The following is a 22,218-nucleotide window of genomic DNA, read 5'->3' as shown; positions in this document are numbered from 1 at the left end:
ATGCAAACGGCTTTTGTTTCGGGAAGGAAAGGGATTGATAATATTATTATTGCTCAGGAGATCATTCATGGCCTTGGGAAGAAGAAGGGAAGGACTAGCTATATGGCTCTTAAGATAGATTTGGAGAAATCTTATGATAAGCTAGAATGGAGTTTCATTAGAGATATGCTTATTCGGGTAAATCTCCCAATGGATATTATTGGCCTCATAATGAGTTGTGTGTCAACATGTCTACATCTATTTTATTCAATGGAGAAGCCCTTGATCCGATTTTCCCCTCTAGAGGTATAAGGCAGGGAGACCCGATCTCTCCATACTTGTTCATCCTTTGTATGGACTATCTTGGGCAGCTTATTGAAGAGAAGTGTAGTGGAAATCTTTGGCAGCCAGTGAAAGCATCTTAGAGTGGCCCTGCGTTCTCGCATCTGTTCTTTGCAGATGATTTGATTCTCTTTGCCAAAGCAGATTGGGTGAATAGTGCAGCCATTAGAGATGTTTTGGATACCTTTTGTAGCATTTCTGGACAAACGGTGAGTGAAGCTAAGTCAAGGATGTACTTTTCTCCAAATGTGGATAGGGATACTAGAGAGTCACTTTGTGATATATTGGGTTTTGCTTCAACTCCGTTTCTTGGGAAGTACTTGGGTTTTCCGCTAAAACAGTCGGGTTCTTCCTCGCATGATTATGACTTTATTTTGGATCGAGTGAAGTGGAAATTAGCCAGGTGGAAGGCAAACTTTTTATCCTTGGCTGGCTGTAGGGTGCTCATTCAATCATCATTGGCTGTTATCCCTTCGTACATCATGCACTGCTCTTACCTTCCGAGAAGGGTTTTGGATGGGCTAGATAGAGTAAACAGGAATTTCCTTTGGGGGTCTACAGATTCAGCCAAGAAAATCCATTGGGTTGGTTGGGAGAAGGTGACAAAGTCTAAGGAGGAAGGGGGTTTGGGGTTGCAAACAGCCAAAGGAAGGAACGTGGCTCTTCTAACCAAGCTTAACTAGAGGTTTCATACCGAAGGGGGGGCTCCGTGGGTGAGAGTTTTGAAGATGAAATATTGCAACCAAAGAAGAAGAGAAGTTGCAAATGCGGATGCACTCCCTTGCTCTTCAACTTGGGCAGCTAAGAAGAAAGGGGTGGACACCTTTAATAAGGGAAGTAGATGGTTGGTGACAAAAAACAGTAACCTCAAGATTTGGCACAACAATTGGACGAATGGTGGCCCCCTTAGGAAGATGATTCAAGGTCCTATTTCCCAAAAAAGCCAATGGTTTGGAAGTTAAAGACATTATGCTTGATGTGGGCTGGGATTGGGAGAAACTTACTTTTGAATTAACTGATGAAATCAAGGGAATGATTAGTGCAATTCCTATTTCGACCTTGGGTGGTGGCTTGGACAAATTCACTTGGGCCAGATCTCCTAAGGGGGTTTTTGATGTCAAAAGTGCTTATGAGATTGTTATGGAGTCTACCAATACTAGTATCTTTTCAGCTAGTTGGATTTGGAAGACAGTTTTGCTTCAAAAATTAAAATGTTTCTTTGGTTGTGTGCCCATAATAGTATTGGTGTCAAATATTGTTTAGGGAAAAGAGGAGTGGTCCAAGATGAGGTTTGTCCTTTTTGCTGCAATGGTGTTGAAACCATCCTTCATGCCTTGAGAGATTGCATCCACCTGAAGCAAGTGTGGAATCAACTAGGGGTAAATGCTTCTAATTTTAACTTTTGGCACTATAACTTGATAGACTGGTTGTCACTTATTGCTAGATCCAATGATAAGCTGCATGATACGGGTCTTCCATGGAAAGTGGTTTTTCCTTTTGCTATTTGGAACATTTGGAAGAGTAGGAATGCTTTCATTTTTAATGGGAAAGCTAGGAGTCCAAAGTTGGTTGTGGATATTGTGTACCAAGCTAAAGAGTATCTTCACTGTGTGGCAACTCCAAGATTGGGGAATCGTAGAATCACTAGATATATTCGGTGGGAGAGACCTAAGCAAGGTTGGAAAAAATTAAACATGGATGGGGCTTGCATAGGGCTTTACGGGTTGGCTAGTTGTGGGGGTTTGGTAAGGAGTGCAGATGGGCAGTGGGTTGCTGGGTTCAATAAGCGAATTGGGGTCACTTCCAGTTTTATCGCTGAATTGTGGGGACTATGTGAAGGCCTTCAGCTTTGCAACTTAAATATTAGTTGTCTTGAAGTTGAGATGGATGCCAAGTCCATTGTTGATGTTGTAAGGAATCCAGATTATGTTAATAACATTATCTCCTCTATCTTGGATGATTGCAAACAGTTGATAAACAGATTCCAACAGGTCCGTATTAAGCACTACTTCCGGCAAGCAAATCAGTGTGCTAATGGTTGAGCGAAGGAAAGCTTAAGGATGACTGCTAATTTTCTTATTTATAATAGTCCTCCTGTGGACATTTTAGATGTTTTTTAGGGTGACCACAATGGGATGTATTCTGTTAGGATATGTTCTGACTCTTCTTTTGTTGCTTAGTTTTTTTTTAATGTTATCATCTTTCACCAAAAAATATATATATAGTCTCTATATTAATTTTTTTTAAATAATTTATTTATTTATTTAATCTATTTTTGAGACATTAGAGAAGTTCATAGAATTATCCAAAATTGTTATGGAAGAATTTTAGCTTAGTTGTATCCCAGAGATAAATTTTGCTTGTAATTGACCATCTAGCAAACTCTTGAGTGGGGTAAATATTGTGTTACAGATAGTGAATTCATTTTTGCATTTAAGCCATTCAAGTTTCTTAAAATATTTTAGTATATTCACCCTATAATTCCAAATAGTTATTTTTAGGAAATAAACAATTATAAATCTTAAGTTTTCAACCTTCACGTATTTTAATACTTTAAACCTTTTTTTAGAAGGGGGAAAAAATATTCTTTTAGTGTATCTTCAGAAGTACCACTTGTTACTTAAAAAAAAAATTGAGCATATCATTTGTGATGCATCAGAATTTTAAGATTTAGAACTTTTAAAAAATAATGTGTGACTGTGAGTGGTGGAGGAAAAAAAAAAGTGACACGTCTATATAAAAGTGATAGTTTACCAATCATATTTGCATACTGAAGGGTTTGACAGTTTGACCCATGGTTGGGACACAAAAATTGTGATCATAAACTTTATGTTGATATAAATATGTAATCCACTTATACAAAGTATCTGTTACTTATTTCAAGTTACAACGAACGAAATGGGTAATTAATCATAATTTCCCAACCATTTAGTTAGTAGGTCTAGTTTGCAAACTATATTATTTACTAGCATCTCGTGTCAATAAGACTCGATTTTGGCTTATAAATCGAGCATCAGAGACTCGATTTCCATGCTCTAATTTCGTCCGATGTGGCATATTTTTCTACATGGCGACCACATGGAAATCGAGTCTCTATGACTTGATTTATAACCCTTATAAACATCAAAGAAGAACCCATAAGAACCCAGAGGAAAATAAAATAAAATAAAATAAAATAAAAAAACCAGAAACAGAGAGAGAAGAACCTAGGCCGCGCGCCATGTGCGACCTAGGCCAGGCCGCGCGCATCGTGTGCGACCTAGGCCAGGCAGCTCGGTGCGCGGCGACCCAAGCCAAGCAGCGCGGTGCGCGGCGACCCAAGCCTACCGATCCAAGCAGCTCGCGACCGACCTAGGCTGCGCGCAACCCAGGTCCTTCTCTGATGTTTTGGGTTGTTCTCTCTCTTCTTTTTTTTTTTTTTTTTTTTTTTCCTCTGGGTTCTTCTCTGATATGTTCTGGGCAGGTCGCCTCTCCTATCTGATCTGAGTCTCTAAATTCTTTCTCCCTTTGATCTGATTGTTGTGTTTCTGGATTTCTTAAAATTTTTTTGTGTATTTTGGCTTGTATGAGAGACTTGAGACTTAAAATTTTTTAAAATTTTTTTGGTTTATAAATCAAGTCTTAGAGACTCGATTTCCAAGTAGGAAAAAAATGCCACATTAGACCATGGAAATCGAGTCTCTGAGACTCAATTTATAGGCCAAAATCGAGTTTTTTATACTCGAGATGCTAGTAAATAATATAGTTTGGGAACTAGAACTACTAACTATATAGTTGGAAAATTATGGTTAGTTACCCATTTTCGCCAGTTACAACACTTCTATAAAGTTGGTTGTTGATGTCATCATCATCACCTCACCATTATGACAAATTACAACGTTTACCTTGTCATCTCAATGACATAAACTTTTTTATTTTTTTATATTTTTTATGGTTCCATGACAAAAATTGCATAGGTTTTTTTTTTTTTTTTTTTTTTACTAATAAGAATTAATATAAATAAAGGGAACACAAAATGGTCTAAGCTTATTTCACCCTTCAGAAAATCAGGAAAAAAAAAAAACACTCAAGAAGGAAGAGATGAGATGGAAATTGGTTCATCAAAGTTACAAAAGGCAGCCCAATGGATTAAATTGTGAGGAAAATAATTAATATCTCTAGATACAAAAGAGAAACTTCAACAAGAAAGGGAGTTAAGGGCTTGTAGAAATTAGATAGTTTACTTATTATTCTTGCCAATGTTGCGCTTTACACTGTGTTTGGTTAGGGGGATAATAGGGAGGATGGAAAACAAAGGGAGGAAAATAGGGTGGAAAATAGTGTTTTCCACTGTTTGGCATGTTGAGGAAAATGCTGAGGATGGAAAACCTGGGAGAAAATTTTCTCTCCCGGACCCACAATTTGCATCCTCCCAAATCGAGAGGAAAATTGTGGAGAGAAAACTGCTCTCACCGTGGAATTACACAAATGCTCTCTCCCACCTACCCTCTTCATAAACACAATGGCTGTTCTAGAATCAAGTAAAAAAAAAAAAAAAAAAAAAGAGAGAGAATGAGAGCACTCCTTGAATGAGGGAGAAAAAGAAAGAAAAGAAGGGGGAGATAAAGAGATAAGGACAAATGTGTATGGAAAAAAAAATAGAGAGCGAGAGCTGGAGAAAAAAGAAAAGAAAAGAATGAGAGCACTTCTTGAATGAGGGAGAAAAAGAAAGAAAAGAAGGGGGAGATAAAGAGATAAGGATAAACGTGTATGGAGGAGGAAAAAAAAAGGAAAAAAAGAAAGAAAAACATATAGATGAAATGAAATAAGAGAAAGGAGAAATAATATAAAGAATAAAAAATTGAGAAATGTTACCACAATATTTTCACAATAAATTTTAAGTAATAGATTGTTATTAGTTAATATTGGTGAGTAAAAAAATAATTCCAGTGGTGGGTTCAAATTAGAATTAGTAATAACTTTCCACATAAATTTTGTTGTGAAAGTATTGCGAAAAATGTTATGGACGTAACACTTCTCATTGAAAAATATAATTGTTGGTAAATTTTATATTATTTAATGAGTACAAATAAATCTATTTATTACCTATTATATAATAAGGGTATAATAGTCAATTTATATAAACTACATTTTCTATCCTCCCACTTTTCTTTTCAACCAAATAAAAGAGTTTTCCACCCTTCCACTTTTCCATCCCTCCAACCAAACACACACGAGGGAAAACTAAATATTTTCCATCCTCTCACTTTTCCACTCCTCCAACCAAACAGACCCTTAATGTATGTGGCTCTATGTGTGCTCTCATGTATATACTGATATAAAGTATTTGGAATGTGTATGTACTGATATGAAGTGTTTTGGAAGGTGATCAAGTTGTTTGTTTGTTTGTTTGTTTGTTTTTTCTAGATTTATGAGCTTGTCGGCTGATCCAAGGCCTAGGCCTAAGTGGCCTAGGTCTGGGGCCCCATTACAAAAAAAAAAAGTTCCACCTTATGATAAAAAAAATCCTTGTGGATATAATTTTGGCAAAAATGCAAAACTAACCCTCTAATTTTCAACATTTTTCATTTCAGTCATCTAATTTTCAGTTTTGTCATTTCAATTCTCTAACTTTCAATTGTTGTCAATTCGGTACTCCGTTAAGCCTCAGTTATCTATTGCCATGAAGTGTGGCTCTTTCTTTCTTTCTTTTTTTTTTTCTTTCTTTTTTTTGTAATTAAAAAAATTAAGAAAATTGTTATTAAAAAAAAAAAACGTTCATTTTTTTTCTTCTCATTTTCTCTCTTGTCGGACTCTCTTGCTTTCTCATTCTCTATCTCTCTGTCTCACAGTGCCGTGGTGCAAGGCCTCTCTGTCGTCGCCGGCCTCCACCCACAGGACCAAAGTCATGAAAGCTAGACACAAGTCCAGCCCTTAAAAACTCTCTAATGATCCAAAGCCCACACCTACACCCTCACCTACCAAAACCAATTCTGCTAACACTGTCACCAACCTTGGAGCAAAACGGGGTTTAGGGTTTTAGGTTTTATACTTTGTTTGTGCAGCTGAGCAGAGCAGAACCAGAGAGAGAGAAGAGCTAAAATCCAAATGGGAAAACTTCAGTACAAGAAGATGAAGGGAAGCTCGAACTTGAGACAAAGGCTAGTCCTTGCAACTCTCTCATCAACACCTCTTTTGATTGAAGACATTCGAGCTGAACACACACTCCCAGGTCTCCACCCCCACGAAATCTCCTTCCTTCAATTGCTCTCTCATCATCAACGAAATCGACACTAATCTCAAGTACCAACTGGGAACTATAATGGCTGGAGGCCAGTGGCGGCGGTGAGGCCTAGCACCACAGCACTATGAGATAGAGAGATAGAGAATGAGAAAGCAAGAGAAAGTCTGACGAGAGAGAAAATGAGAAAAAAAAATGAATGTTTTTTTTTTTTAATAACAGTTTTTTTAATTTTTTTTAATTACAAAAAAAAAGAGCCAAAACGACGTCATTTTGGCTCACTTAACGGCAGTAGATAATTAAGATCTAACGGAGTACTGAATTGACAACAATTAGAAGTTAGAGGACTAAAATGACAAAATTGAAAGTTAGAGGACTGCAATGAAAAAGGCTGGAAGTTAGAAGATCGGTTTTGCATTTTTGTTTATAATTTTTGTTTTACAATTTTGATGTGATCTAATATGAGTGATTGGAAAAAATAAAGTTGTTAGTTTATATGAAAATAGTAATAGTAGGCAGTCACTTATTATCAACCACATTAAAATAATTTTTTTTTTTTTTAGGAATAAGTTATGGAAAAATTTTTAGTTGTAGAATATCTGACTATTAAAAGAATATAAGGAGGCATATATATATATATATATATATATATATATATATATATAAGGAGGCCCTACATCCAACCATATAAATAGAAAAAAGTTTCGTCAACTATGGGCTATATGGCCTACGAGCTACCTCCTAGACTCTTAGTGCTACTACCCTTTCAATCTTATCTTACTCTTTAATCCATTTAAGATCCAATTAAATAAAGTTATAAATGTTTTTTTTTTTTTTATACCAGAAGATAATTATAAGAGCACTTACAATAAAGATGTTAAAATATCTCAAAAGTTATTTTAACATCTCAACCACACGAAAAAGACCCTTCAATAAAGAAGCTAAACTTAAATTTTTTTAGCAACTTGCTACAGTAAGTTGCTATCACTAGGAACCCACTGTAGCAAGTTGCTATTAGTTTTTATTATTTTTTATTCACTCCTCTCTCTCTCTCTCTGATCAGTATCATAGATCTCAATCTCACTTCTCTACCCGACCCACATCAACAGCCGTTTTCTGCAAGCCCAAGTCAACGACCACTGCACGTCCAGGTCGACGTTTTCTGGAAACCATTGCCACCACCACCGCCACTACAAAACCCGACCCATATCAATGCCGCCAAGCATCTCATCCCTCTCTCATTTTTTTTCTTTGTTTCTTTGTTTTGATTCATAAAGAAAAGAAAAAGAAGAAGAATTTTTAATATTAATTTGGGGTTATGCATGGTGATGTACGGGGGTTTTGATTTGGGGTTTATTTAGTGAGTTTGTAATTTGGTTTTGGGTGGTGGGGATAAGGATTGTCAATCTGTGTGGGGAGGTTAGCGATGGGTAGTTTTGAGCGTGGAATAGCTTGGGTGATGAAGGCATGGTGGTGGTGGTGGTGGTTGTGGGTTGGTGACCGTGGTTCTTGAGGTTGTATATGAGATATATATTTTATTGTATTGTTTATATTATTTTAATGTGTTGAATGTTAAAATAGAAGTTTTGATGTTAGGTGTATTGTAAAATAAGTTGTTAAAATAGATAAAGTGGTTTTTGAGTTGCTAAAAGCTAAATTTTTTAGCTTTCTAACCGTGAATGCTCTATGTATATATAAATTTCAAAAAAAAAAAAAAAATTGATAATCAATAAATATATAGATTTCGAGCATTATAGTTAAGGACTTTTTTTTTTTTTTTTTTTTTGAGAAGGAACACAAACAGACAACACACACAGGGAATGGGGACAAAGGCATAATATCACACAACTTACCCACTACAAAAACCGGTAATTCTTGTAGTGTGTATGAAGGCTTTATACCTATTTTTGAACTCACTCTTAGGCAATGTGGGACTACTCACATTTTTTCTTTCGAGAAACTAATAACAAATTTACCCAATTTTTGAGAATATATATATATATATATATATTGTATGGGGCTATAATGGTATGACATGTTCTAACAACGATTCCCTTTTTATTCTTGTTTCATTTTTCTCTAAAGAGTTGGACTAAAAACTAATAAAAGCCATTACTTACTTAAAAAGAAAAAGAAAAAGAAAAAGAAAAATTTCTAGTATTTTATTCTTTACATTTTTTCCAATTGGCAAAGGACTAAAATATTCTAAAATTCAATAATTCATGACCAAATTTGGTAAGTCCACTGGTGCGGGCTCCAGAGATTGATCAGTCGCAAAGGGATAGCAAAATTGACAGTCCGTACTATTCAGTGTACAGTCCACAATGTCTGTAACCACGCTGGACCTTATCAAATAATAAATCCTTCCTGATTAAAAGACCAAAACGCCCTCCCACAACAATCCCCATAACTTCACTCTCCACTCCCGTGCAGCTTCCACGTCATCATCCAGCAGCATTGTAAGGTCCGGATTGCACTGGCAACAATCGCGATGTCCTAAACGTCATGTCCATTTCCATTTTCCTTAAATTAATACCCCACTATATTGTTATTGCTTGCCAACTGTTCTAAAAAAATGTTGTTAAGTGTTCGTTTGGATATAGCTGAAAATTGAAAATTGAAACTGAAAATTGAAAAATATTGTACAAAATAATTTTTAAATGTGTAAATAGTACCGTGGGATCCATTTTTAATGAAAAAGTTGCTGAAAAGTGAAATTTGTGGGTCTATGAACAGTAAATGATGTGCACTGATTGGCTAAAAAAATTATAAAAGTCAAATTTTGCGGCTACTGTTCATTAAACAAAAAACGCAGACGTAGACACTGGAATCAGCCCAATCCAAATGCAGCCTAAATATCTTTTTTTTAATGTAAGTTGCGTTTGAAGTAGCTTATATTTGACATTTTTATTATTATTTAGATTATTTTTGTTATTATTAATGGGTTTTATTACATTTTTTGTTACTATTTATGAGTCTTACTATACTATTTTAGCTAATTTTTAATTTTATTTACAATACTTTCAGTAAAAAATTTTCAATTTTAACTAAATAAACTGTCTCTAAACATACCGATAGTATTACTCTCCACCAAAGTCCGCTTCTCTCACTACTTTGCAAAAAATTTGCCAAACAAAAGAAATGGAGCTCGCTCGCACTAGCAATTTCTCTCATAAGGGTAATTTTGTAGTAGTCATGATAGATAGGTTAATGATTTAGGATTTTGACAAGTTTGCTTTTAATAATATCTGATTCCTTTTTCTCAAAAAAAAAAAAAGTTTCGAGATCATAAATTTCCCTTGAGCAAGATAGCTACAGAATGTTCAGATTTTTTTAGAAGAAGAAAAGACGAGGAATTGACAGATTTTCTGTATGTAATGGCTAGTAATAGCCAGATTGCACAGTATAAAGCTTGTACAACTAAAGTGACTTTAAAAAGGTTCCACTCTTCAAGACCCACGCTTCATTTTCTATAAATATAATCTCCATAATTAGTATTTAAGATTTTTTAGACTATTAGAGCAACCACATTGGTTAATATATTTTACACATCTATTTTTACATTAAAATTTACTTTTTTTATTTTACACATCTATATTTACAAAACACCCATATCAGTTTATCTATTCTATCACATCTTTTATTTAAATAATCAATTTTCTCAATTTTTTTTATTATTTCTCTTAACTACCTCTTTTACATGTTTCTCAAAAAAAAAAAAAAAAAACTACCCCCTTTACATACACACGCTCTCTCTCTATCCATTTTTTCTGATTTGTTGCTCTCTCTCTATACCCATCTCTATACCCATTTTTTAACACAGATCAACTCTCTCTCTCTCGATCTAATCCACATCATCTCGATCACAAGCATCGATCCACAACTCTAATCAGGCAAGACCCGATCAAGCATCGATCTCCCTAGCTCCGATCCACAAGCACCGATTAGATCTGACCATATCAGATTTGACCGAGATCTCCCTAGCTCCGATCCATAAGCGTTGACCAGATCTCCCTAGCTCTGATCCACAAGCATCGATCAGATCCGAGATCTCCCTAGCTTTGATTAGGCAAGACCCATACCCACGAGCTCCGATAAAGCAAGACCCACGAGCTCCGATTGTTCCAGTCAACCACCGATTGTTCCGATTAAGCACCAATTTGTCTCTTTGTTGTTTGTTCGTGTGGGTTTGTTTGTGTGTGGGTGTGTTTGTGTATTTGTGTTTTTTTTTTTTTTTTTGAGCAAGTGTATCTTTGTGTTGATTTGTCTATGTGGATGTGTTTGTGTGTGGGTGTGTTTGTGTGCATATGAGGAAAAAGAAGAAGATGAGGAGAGGAGAAGTTACTGAGTTTGTTGAGCACGGAGAAGAGAGAGAAAAAAAGGAGCGAACGTGAAATTAATAAAATAATAAATGGACAAGCTACAGTAACCGTGTATATTTACACGGTTACTTAGCTCGTGTAGAAATATACACATTTTTACACACTTTTAGAAGCACTGATGTAGAGCATTTTTGTGGCAAAATGTATAAAAGTGGTGTTTTTTTTTCTATTTTACATGATTTTGCATCTACTGATGTGGATACTCTTAGAGATCTCCATATTTAGAATTTAGTATTGAAGATTTCTTAGGCCATTAGAAAAATTCATTGAATTCTCTAAGGTTGCTACTCAATGAATTTTGACTTAGTTCTATCCAAGGTTGTCAAAATCGAGATCTTACGTAGAATCGCAGGAGATAGGTTGGATCGTGAATCGTAGGATCGGATCGTGGATCGTAAGATCCTACTTATTTTCAGATTTAAAGTAAAAAACACATTGATAGTAACTTTGTATATTGAATAACCACGTAAATTATGAATCTTCCATTAAAAAAATAAAGATTTTGATCATATGATGTAATTTGCATGTCCTACATCACTACGTCTATGCTAATAAAACAAATATATTTAAGTTTTAACGCAATGTATATAAAAAGTTCAGTGAATGTTTAATTAGAAACCAACCAAGTATCAAAATACTAGCACATTTTTTTCTTCAGCAGCAGCTCTTGAACCCTCATCATTACCTAACATTGATAACCAAATTATATAATAGTGATCACACATTCACATTATACACATGCAACTTTTATTTATTTTTCTAAAATCTATAAAGGAAGGCATTAGAATTGTTATTTCATTATCTTCATCAAAATCTGTACCATCATCTTTTGGTCGACACCCTTTGCTAACCACTCATCATCCGAAGACAAGTTCTTCAAACCAATTTCTTCTTTTGCACTTGATGGTTTAGGTATTTTCTCTATTATCTTCAAGTTTTACATAATAAATACCAACTCTTTCTTTTTTTCTTTTTTTTGGTTTAAACAATTTTCTCATTTTTAAGTGTACTTAAAGTTGTACCAATTTTAATAGAGAATTATCATCTGGGGGATAATATACCAAAGTCATTTGGTCTTACTATTCCAAATGTACTCCAATTATTTTCACAACCTGAAGAGTTATATGTTAAGCTCAATATTCTTATAACAAAAATTTTAAATTCAAGAAAGTCATCTCCATATGAGTCCCACCACTTAGTTGATACATTTATGAAGTATAATGTCTTAGTCTTGAGATTACAAATTACAACTTAAAAAAAACAAAAAAAAAAAAAAAAAAAACTGATTTTTACGTTTTGGTAGGATTGGTAGGATCCCATACGATCATACAACCTTATACGATTCTACACGATCCTACATGCGATTCTACAATTTTTACGATCCTTGTGTGATTCTAAACGTTTTGGTGAGGTGGGATCGTAAAATTGTGCGATCTTACAATCCAAATTAGGGATGGCAAAAAATATTTGACCCGTGAGTAACCGGCCCGACCTGACCTGACCTTAATGGGGTGGGTTTTACTTAACCCGCAAAACAATAGGGTCGGGTTTGGGTTTTTAAAATAAAACCCAAAGCAGGTTCGAGTTTTAGTAATACCCGACCCATATATAATATTAAAAATTTTAAAAAAACCCTAAGTATAAATACACACTTTTCCAACCCTAAATCTCTCAGACCCATTCACTCTTACCCTCTCTCTGTCTTGCCAAGCCGCCTCCCATTCTCTCCCTCACTCTCACTCTCACTCTCACTAGAACAAGACCGCTGCTACTCACTTTGTTGGCGCCACTCCATTCTCCACCTCACCGGTCTCTCCTCCCTGCCTCCCTCAACTTGCCACAGCCTGCAGACACCACTCCTCCTCCCTTACCTTGTTGGGCCCTCCTCCTCCTCACAAGGCCGCAACTCTCTCATCTCCCTCACCTCGTTGTGAACTCAAGCTTTTATAATGAAAATCGTTCTTTTTGTTCAAAGAATCAAATTTGTATTTTCTAGTTTAAGTGCTATTTTTGTTGGATAGGATCGACTTGGTTGATTTGATTTGGTAGGGTCTTCTTGTTCGGACCTAGGGTTTATATGTTAATTCTTGTTTTTATTTTTGATGTGGGAAAATATTGTAATGAAAAAAAAAGGTTTTTGATCTGTTGGTTGTTGAGAAAATAATGGGTTTTGTGGGTTTCCAATCTATTTAGATTTGGATTTTCTTGAGTGTTCATTTTCCTCTACTGTTTGGTTGCTGAGAAAATTGGTATCAGGCAAACAAATTTTTTTTTTGATTGGGCCATAGAATGGGCCCTGAAGTACCATGGCCCAACGGGGCCTGTGGAGCTCGACGGGGAGGGTTTGGGGTTTAAAAAAAAAAAAGCTCGTTTATTAAACAGGTTGGGTTCGGGTCACGGGTGCGAGCGCGCGGGTTGGGTATAAAATAAAACCCGCCCCGAACCCGACCCACTGCCATTCCTAATCCATATTGCAATTTTAACAACCATAATTCTACCCTTAAAATTTTTTTTGTTGGTAACCTTTCAACAAGTTCATTTGTACCTCCAAACTATTAAAGTTTCTTGTATTTTTCCATGCCCACTCTATAATTCTCAATAGTTATTTTTTAAAATAAAAAAATAGTAAAAATTAATTTTCCAATTTTCACATGTCTTAAAACTTCAAGCTTAAAGACAAAGAGGACATTGAAAAATAACTTTTTTTAGGGCTATTAATTTAAAAAAGTACCACTATTATATAGATAACTCCCCCCCCCCCCCCCCCCCCCCCCAAAAAAAAAAAAAAAGCTTATGTTTAGCGAAGAGTCTTGTTGATTGCAATTTTAAGATTTAGAGGTTAGAACTTTTAAATTTATTTTAAAAAATAAAAAATAAAAAGCCCATGAGAATTTATTTATATATAAAAAAAAACACATGTGAAGAGGTTGGTGTATTATTATTGCCTTATATTTATAGGCTTCTATTCTCATGACCATATTTGGTAAGTCCTAGTGGAAGTGGTCCAGGTCTGTCCAATGTCCATACAAATGCAAAAAGAGATTTTGAGTCGCAAAAGGCAATACAAATTGACCTCCCACTGTCTCAGTCCACTGCAACTCTGTAATGAATCCTTCCTTATTAAAAGACCAAAATACCCTCCTACCACAATCCCCAAAACCCCACTTTTCACGCCAGTGAGACATCCCACGTCATGATCTTGCCACATTGTAAGGTCCAGATTGAATTAGCGACAAACCCGATGTCCCAAATATCATGTCCATTTTCGTCAATTGCTATTTTCCTTATAAATTAAAAGGCCCACTCAATGACTCTCATTCATTCCCTTTCTTGTCAATCTCTCTCTCTCTCCATAGTTCTCTCACCCTGCACTAAAAAAAAATCCCAAACAGAAAAAATGGAGCGAGCTCGCGCGAAACCCGACTCCGATCACCTTCTCGGACTATCCACCAAATACTTGTTACTCCGAAACCTACCCAAGTGCCGACACTGCGCCATCCAAGCCCGAGAATCCGACCCGGTTCAATCCTCCACCGCCAACAAAATACTCGCCATCGCCGACGTCCTCTCCGCCGCCGAGAATCGCTTCCGCAACCGCCACCTCGATTACTACTCCATCCTCCAAGTCCGACGCTCCGAGTCCGGGAACCGCCGGGTCGTTCGAGCCCAGTTCGTTAAACTGGCGGCGCTCCTGAACCCGAACGTCAACAAGTTCGCTTTCTCCGACGAAGCTCTCAGCCTCGTACGCGAAGCTTGGACTGTGCTGTCCGACTCGGACAAGAGAGCCCAGTACGAGGCCGAAATCGACAAGACCGCCGCCGAGGCGGCATTCTGGACTTTGTGCCCGTACTGTTACTACATGTACGAGTACGAGAAGGTGTACGAGGATTGTTGCTTGAGGTGCCAGAATTGTCGGAGAGGGTTTCATGGGGTAGCGGTGAACGCGCCGCGGAAGGCGGAGAAGAATGGGGAGACAGAGTACTCTGTTTGCTGGAGCTATTTTCCTCTTGGGTACGAGAGAGAGAAAGAGAAAGTCGAGGCGAGTGGCAATCGTGTAAATTTGGGTGGAAATGTGGGCGATTTCGTGTGGATTGCTGAGGAGAAAAAGGATGGGAAAAACGACGGCGTTAAAGGGAATGTGGGAGTTGGGAGGAATGTGAAGACTAAAGCAGGGAGGAAGATGAATGTGAAAACTGTGGGGAGGAAAACAAAGAAGGTAATGGGGAATAATATTGGGAGGAATGAAGGAATGGATATGAATGAGAGTGGAGATGATGAGAGTGTTGAGTTGGAGTTTTATAAGGGGAAAGATGGTGATGATGATGATGTTTATGTTGGGTTAATGGCATAGTCAAAAACTCAAAAGTGGGTACTATTACTTGTCCTTGATGAGAATATGTGATGGGTTTGGTAGGGTTAACTGGGTAAGATCCTTGCTTTTGTCTATAATAACTTAGGGATGACTTTTATTGAGTTATTACTAATAGCTTGTAGTTGTTGGACTTTGGGAGGGGATTTTGTGTGATGGGCTGCTTCCTATTGTTGAAAAGGTTGGTGGTTAATTAACTAATTACTGTATAGTTTGTTGTTGAAATGGTAAAGTTTATGGTATAATTTTTGTTATCTTATGTGAAAAGTAGGAAAAACGAGTTTCTGGAATGCTTGTCAATGAGTGAGTGTTATATAGGTTGCTTTTTGTGTTGATTTAATAGTTGTTTGTGGTGAATATTGTCTGAGATTGATGTGAATCTAATTTATAGGTTGCTTCCGTTTTGTGAATAGGTTCAATCTTGTTGTTTCGGTAGTATTTTTGGTGCATGATGCTAATTAATCTGTCTGTTCAGGAACTTTTCACTGAAATTTCTGAGAGAACTTATTCGGTTTATGGGGACTTAGTTCATCTGGTTGATACTAGTGTATCTAAAAACTGATGCACTATACTGGTGAAATTGAGCTACTTAAGATGTCTATTAACCTCTCTCACAAAGACACAATAGACATGGTCCCGAGGGGATACAGTTTTTTCATATAAGTGGAATTTCAGCATGAACTTCTTTCCTTTCTTCTGTTTTATACAAATTCTGGAAGTCACTTGCGGCCATTCTATCAGACTATTAGTTGCTACAATTGCTGAGCTTGTAAATATGTTGTAACTACTTTCTTAGAGATGCAGCCTAGGCTATTGATCATCCACTCCTCACATCCTTCAATTTGCTCGGTGAAAGATGTCTAGGCTATTAGTGGCTTTGATTTCTTTTCTTCTTGCAATCACAATAACTAATGTAAATTGGGGAGTGGATTCTGTTGTCCTCTCCAGGATGTTTTGCAGAACCTATTTGCTGAAAGATACATATAATATTCCTTTTGAACTTTGAAGGCCTTTCTTGGGGATGAATGGTAGCATATACTATAATTGATCATAACTATTGAGAGGCCTCATTGTCGCTCCAATGTATTTTATTATTATTATTTAAAGATGGGATAAAATTCATTATTTAACATAAGCTACTACAACATTCAAAGTTTCTTAAAAGTACAGTTGCCTTCCCTAAGAATTAGTATTAGGTCTCTCATAAACCATATGTAGGTGAAATTTAGCATCATAGCTTCAAAATCCCACATTACCTGGTCTTGCAATTGCGAAAAAATTTGCAATTGTGCTACAGCGCCATTCTACATTTTAGGATGGCACTGTAGCAAAAAATGTATAATGTTAATTATATTTTATTGGGTAGGATGACATTGTAGCACTGTAGCAAGCTTGGATTATATTATTTTATTGGGTAGTATATATTATTTTAGTGAGTTGAATAGGAAAATAAAAGTTGAGATGTTGGGTGTGTTGTAAAATAGTATGTTATAAATGATAAAATAGCCTTTGAGATGGTAAATGAAATTTTTTGTAGAAATTAGATGTGAATGCTCACTGAGGTAAATAAACATAGCAACCTCTCCTAGGGGTTCCAAAAGCAAAGTAAGATCTAGAGAGAGACAACCACGGCTAGCATGGGCATCTAGGCATCCATTGGCTTCCTTATTGCTGTGATAGAGTTTAGTATGGGGAATTCCTTTGATCAGCTCCCAGCATTTAGCCCCAAGAGCATTGAGGGAGGTATTCGTTTGGGTGGAATTGTAAACAAGATTTATTTAGACCATCCTTTAATTAGACCATCCAGCTCTATTTTTACTAAACAATAATTAGACTAAAGCCCACAATTCAGCCATCACACTCATTGCAAACACAATGGCTCCATGCCTCCATGCCTGGCAAAACTCAACGGTTGCTCCATATAGGGGTGAGCCTGCACCTTAAGGGGACAAGTTTTTGTCCATTTCTGGCCTTTTGAAAGTGTCAATGTTAGCAAGACTTATTGGCCTACATGCGCCCGACACTGCCTCAAGCTTGATGGGTATTTGGTATCATCAGGTTATATGATCACACCACTATCACGTCATTTTTTTATTTTACAGGGCTTCATTTTGGCCCATCATTATAAGCTCTTTAATCCATTAATCTTAATAGGGCCCTTGCAAATCTTTCAGCCCAAACTTGATTTTTCTTTAGGTAGCTTTTGACAAACCATAGCGATTTGAAAGAGGCAGGGTTATGAGAAATTGTGTCATGAATCCACTCAACAATGGATGTCATCCATACATTTTGTTAGGGTCCAAAAATTGGCCGTTGGCAAATAGTGAGCAAAACATTGAGTCTTTGTTGAATTTATGATGTGCTTTATCTAGTCCAAAACAAAAACTCAAGACTAGTTGAAGAAAAGGAGTTTTTGCTCCTTCGACTCCAACTCAACACCTCTTTGACAGATTGATACAAACGCAACTGTAAGCTCAATAGCAGTTGACTAATCGAGATTCGAGGCAACAAATTTGGCTAAAAAAATGCTTTTATTTTAAGTTGGTTAGAAAGCATAACAAGAAGAAGCATAGTAGCCTAGGTATTGAACATTTGGTAGAAAGCATAAGAAGGAGAAGCATAATGGCCTTGGTATTGAGAATCTAAACCATCTCTAGAATGTTCGAGAGAATAGTTGTGACAAAGAAGAGAAGAGAGGGGAAAACTTGAAGAACAATGGCCTCCAACGGTAGAGGCTGAGAATAGAGAGAGAGAGAGTTTAGTCTAAAATGCAAATTAGGAAAGTTTTAACCTAGGCATAAAACTGAAATGATATTGTTTAAGGTTCAAAACAGTACAAGTTTATTCCCTCCCCTTTCAACTCTCAAACAAGGGAATGGACTTTCCATTCCCTTTATTAAAACTCCCAAATAAAGGAAGGGAAGAATATTACAAAATTATTCTTTTCATTCTTTTCCATTCCATTCCTTTTCCTCCTCCCAAATGAGGGCTAAGTGGAAGGGAATGGAATGGATAAGGAGGGATACTCATTTTTCTCTATTCTTTCAAAATCTCAAATTTTCATTCCCTCCAAAAATTGAGAGGAATTTGAGAGAATGAAATTAGATTTAACGAATTTTTTTACTAAAATTCCCAAAATAGTCATATATAATTAGCCATTTATTTTAAAATACGGGGTCTAACATTAATGTTCTTATAAAATGATTCCACTCATTTCCTTTTATGTTAATCCCAAATAAGGTTACTTACCTTCCATTCCTTTCCATTTCTTTATTTTAAAACATTCGAAAAAGTTTACTTAATTCCATTCCATTCATTTCTTTTTCTACTCATTTCCTTTAATTAAATACATTATGTTCCATTTCATTTATTTCCATTCCTTTATGATCATTTTGTATCATTCCCTTATGAACTCCCAAATGGGTGTAGATTCAGGTTCGGGTGCCGATGTTGTGTGGTGACTCGGCAATTTTTGAAAAAATAGTGTATGGCAGGATACGTTTATTAATAAATTATTATATATATATATATTTTCTATATATTGCCAAGCATATTTTTTCATATAATGCTAAACATATACCAATTTAAGAGCAATAGTAGATAATAAAGTGACAAAATTTAGGATTTGAGATGAGTTTAGGGTTTTTTTCTTTAAACTAGGATGTCAAAATGGTGTGGTTTGATAAAATTTTTTACCTTTTTTTCTAAACACTTTTTTTGGCCCATATCAGATCGATTTGAGGCCTGTTTCGACCCGTTTTGGACCATATTAAACAGTATCAGGCTGAATTGGAAAACGAAAAAGAAAAAAAAAAAAGGTTATGGACGCGAGTGCAACCACGTCCACGGCTGCATGGCGCGTTTGTGCATATCGGACTTGGGTGTGCTGACCCAATTGGTGCACCCGTGCTTTCCCGGTTAGGTTGGGATAGATTTGAATAGTAACTTAAAAAGACATTTAGATATGACAATCTAATTGTTAGTGTTAAATAATGTATATTTCCGCCTTCCCAATCATATTGATTGTGTTTTTTACTATTACTAGTCCAAAATTAATTAAGCCTCAGAAGGGTTCTTTAGATAATTTGTTACTAGCAATGAGCACAATATAATAATAAATAAAAATGTAAAAATCTCATACCCAGGCCAGACCTAAATCATAAATGCCCATACCCTAAAATTTTCTATTCTTTCATTTCATCTCTCAGCCTTGAATCATAAATTTCTCTACATTTTTTTGCTTAAAAAAAAAAAAGAAATCTCTACTCTTTCATTTTATTTTCTTTTAGTCTCAAACCCTAAATTTCTCTACATCTTCAAAAAAAACTCTCACTTATGGCCTGGCTTCTGTTGTGCAAGAAATTGTTAGTGGCATCTGCACGTTTCTAATGTGGTCAAGCCTCTGAACCAAAGCAGTAGTCCCTCAAAGAAAGGCAAGGTTATGTATTTGTGATGTTGATTGTAGAATGAGGATTTCTCATGGGTTTTGAATATTAAATGCACTTGACAGTTTTGATGATGATTGTAGAATATGGATTTTTTTTTTTTTTGGTTGAATGTAGAAGTTTTGATGTTGATTGTTGAATATTAAATTGGAACCATTTTATTTGCACCTTATCATGTTTCATATGTAGATCGATTTAAATGTCATGTCAAAGATCTTCTAAAGTTGACTGGTATGTGGTGACTTATCTGTGAATAGTAACTAAATAGGGCAAGATGAAATTGGAACCAAATCAATGTTAGATTTTAGGAAGCACGGGTGCATATTTAGTTCTGGGTACGGGTGTAGGTGTGGTGTGAAGACTTAGAAATTTTTGAAAAAATAGGGTGTTGGTGTGACAGGATATATTAGTTAATAAATTATTAAATATATTTTTATTTATAATTTCTATATATTGCTAAGCATATTTTTTCATATAATGGTAAGTGTATGCTAATTTAAGAGCAATAGTAGATAATAAAGTGACAAATTTAGGGTTTGAGATGAGTTTAGGGTTTTTTTTCCTTAAACTAGGATGTCAAAATGGTATGTTTTGACAAAAAATTTTACAATTTTTTTAAACACTTATTTTGGCCCATATTGGATTGATTCGAGGCTTGTTTTGGACTATATCAAGCTGAATCAAAAGAAGAAAAAGAAAAAAAAAAAGGTCAAGGACGTGTGTGTAGTCGCGTCCACGACCGGACGCGCGTGTAGTCGTGTCCACGGCCGGACACGCGTCATACGTATTGGAGATGAAATAGCAAAGCTTACTATGGAAGTTTTCTCCAATACTGGAGTGCATATTGATCACATTGCCCAACAACATAGTCATAGTCTCATGCACATTGCCTGACAACACAGTCACAGTCTCATGCACATTGCCTAACAACACAGTCACAATCTCATGCACATTGGTCACCTTTTCTTCCAATCGTCGACCACTCCTATGAGAATCAATCTCGATCACAGCTCCAAGAACAAGTCTTATTGGCTTAAATCCACTAGATACCTTATGCTAAACAACATCAACAATGGCAGTCTTGCTTTGCAAAATGAGATTTTCAGCTTTCCACGTCACTGCAACCCTTTCAACTTCAAATTTGTCCAAATGTTCAATTATACGATGAGATACATCATCGTCTAATTTTTACAATAACAAGTAAACCTGCACAATAATAACACTATTTAGTTACTATTCACCAGGAATACTATATATATCTTTCAGCAAATATACAAATACTATATTACAATTATTTAAAAAAAAAAAAAAAAAACAAAACAAAAAAGACAAGCATACATTGTACAGATGCACAATATGCAAAATATACAAAGACTTTTTTATGTTTAATGCAGATGCACAATTGAAATAGAGAACTAATGTGGTATATTTGTCATGTTGTTTTCATTAGTGGCAGAGTTGGATTTGGTAAGCAGGGGATTTGGGTACTTGGCAGTGACCGACAAACTGGTTTTCGAGTATGACAAATATACCACCTAATCTAGAAGTGGGGAGGAAAATGAATGCTATTTTGGTAGCGACCGACAAATTGGTTTCCGAGTATGCAAAGAAAAGTGAGCAGTAGAAGAAATATGGTGGCTTGTAGAAGATCAAGTATGGTTTTGTCACCTGGTTTTTTGATGACTAGGTGGCAACCATAGTTGGACAAATTTATGTAAATTGTGTGGCCTTTGTGCCTCCCTAGGATGTTTTTCTTTCTTTATGCTATTAAATTTTGATTAGGATGTTTTTGTTATATGCTATTAAATTTTGATTAGGATGTTTTTTTTTTATATGCCATTGAATTTTGATTGAATGAGAATTTTCAAATGACAATTTTTGTGAATGCTTACATACCCTTGCAAGTTTATAGTTAATGAGATTTAAGTAAGTATTTAGAGGTGGGTTATCTAAGGGATGACCATGGGTAGGGAATGATTACACACCTTATCCATACTCAATACCAAAATGGATGCTATTTTGATAGCGACTGACAAATTGGTTTCCGAGTATGCAAAGAAAAATGAGCAGTAGAAGAAATATGGTGGCTTGTAGAAGATCATGCATGGTTTTGTCACCTGGTTTTTTGATGACTAGGTGGCAACCATAGCTAGACAAATTTATGTAAATTGTGTGGCCTTTGTGCCTCCCTAGGATGTTTTCTTTCTTTATGCTATTAAATTTTGATTAGGATGTTTTTGTTATATGCTATTAAATTTTGATTAGGATGTTTTTTTTTTATATGCGATTGAATTTTGATTGAATGAGAATTTTCAAATGAAAATTTTTGTGAATGATTACATACCCTTGCAAGTTTATAGTTAATGAGATTTAAGTAAGTATTCAGAGGTGGGTTATCTAAGGGATGACCATGGGTAGGGAATGATTACACACTTTATCCATACCCAATACCAAAATGGATGCTATTTTGGTAGCAACCGA

The 22,218-nt window shown here is 35.8% G+C and overlaps 2 protein-coding genes across 2 annotated transcripts; both read left to right on the top strand.

Moving 5' to 3' along the window:
* Positions 1 to 1,004, top strand: LOC126689793 (uncharacterized). Its single transcript, XM_050384971.1, has 2 exons — positions 1 to 217; positions 439 to 1,004. Exons 1-2 carry the CDS (start codon positions 1 to 3, stop codon positions 1,002 to 1,004), a joined length of 783 nt encoding a protein of 260 aa, XP_050240928.1.
* A 13,316-nt stretch (positions 1,005 to 14,320) lies between these two features.
* Positions 14,321 to 15,274, top strand: LOC126689792 (uncharacterized). Its single transcript, XM_050384970.1, has one exon. The coding sequence runs from the start codon at positions 14,321 to 14,323 to the stop codon at positions 15,272 to 15,274; it is 954 nt and encodes a 317-aa protein (XP_050240927.1).
* Positions 15,275 to 22,218: the final 6,944 nt, after the last annotated feature.

The sequence above is a fragment of the Quercus robur genome, chromosome 6 (assembly GCF_932294415.1).
Source record: "Quercus robur chromosome 6, dhQueRobu3.1, whole genome shotgun sequence".
NCBI lineage: Eukaryota > Viridiplantae > Streptophyta > Magnoliopsida > Fagales > Fagaceae > Quercus > Quercus robur.
Note: the sequence above shows the minus strand (reverse complement) of the source record. Positions and strands in the feature narration are given on the sequence as shown.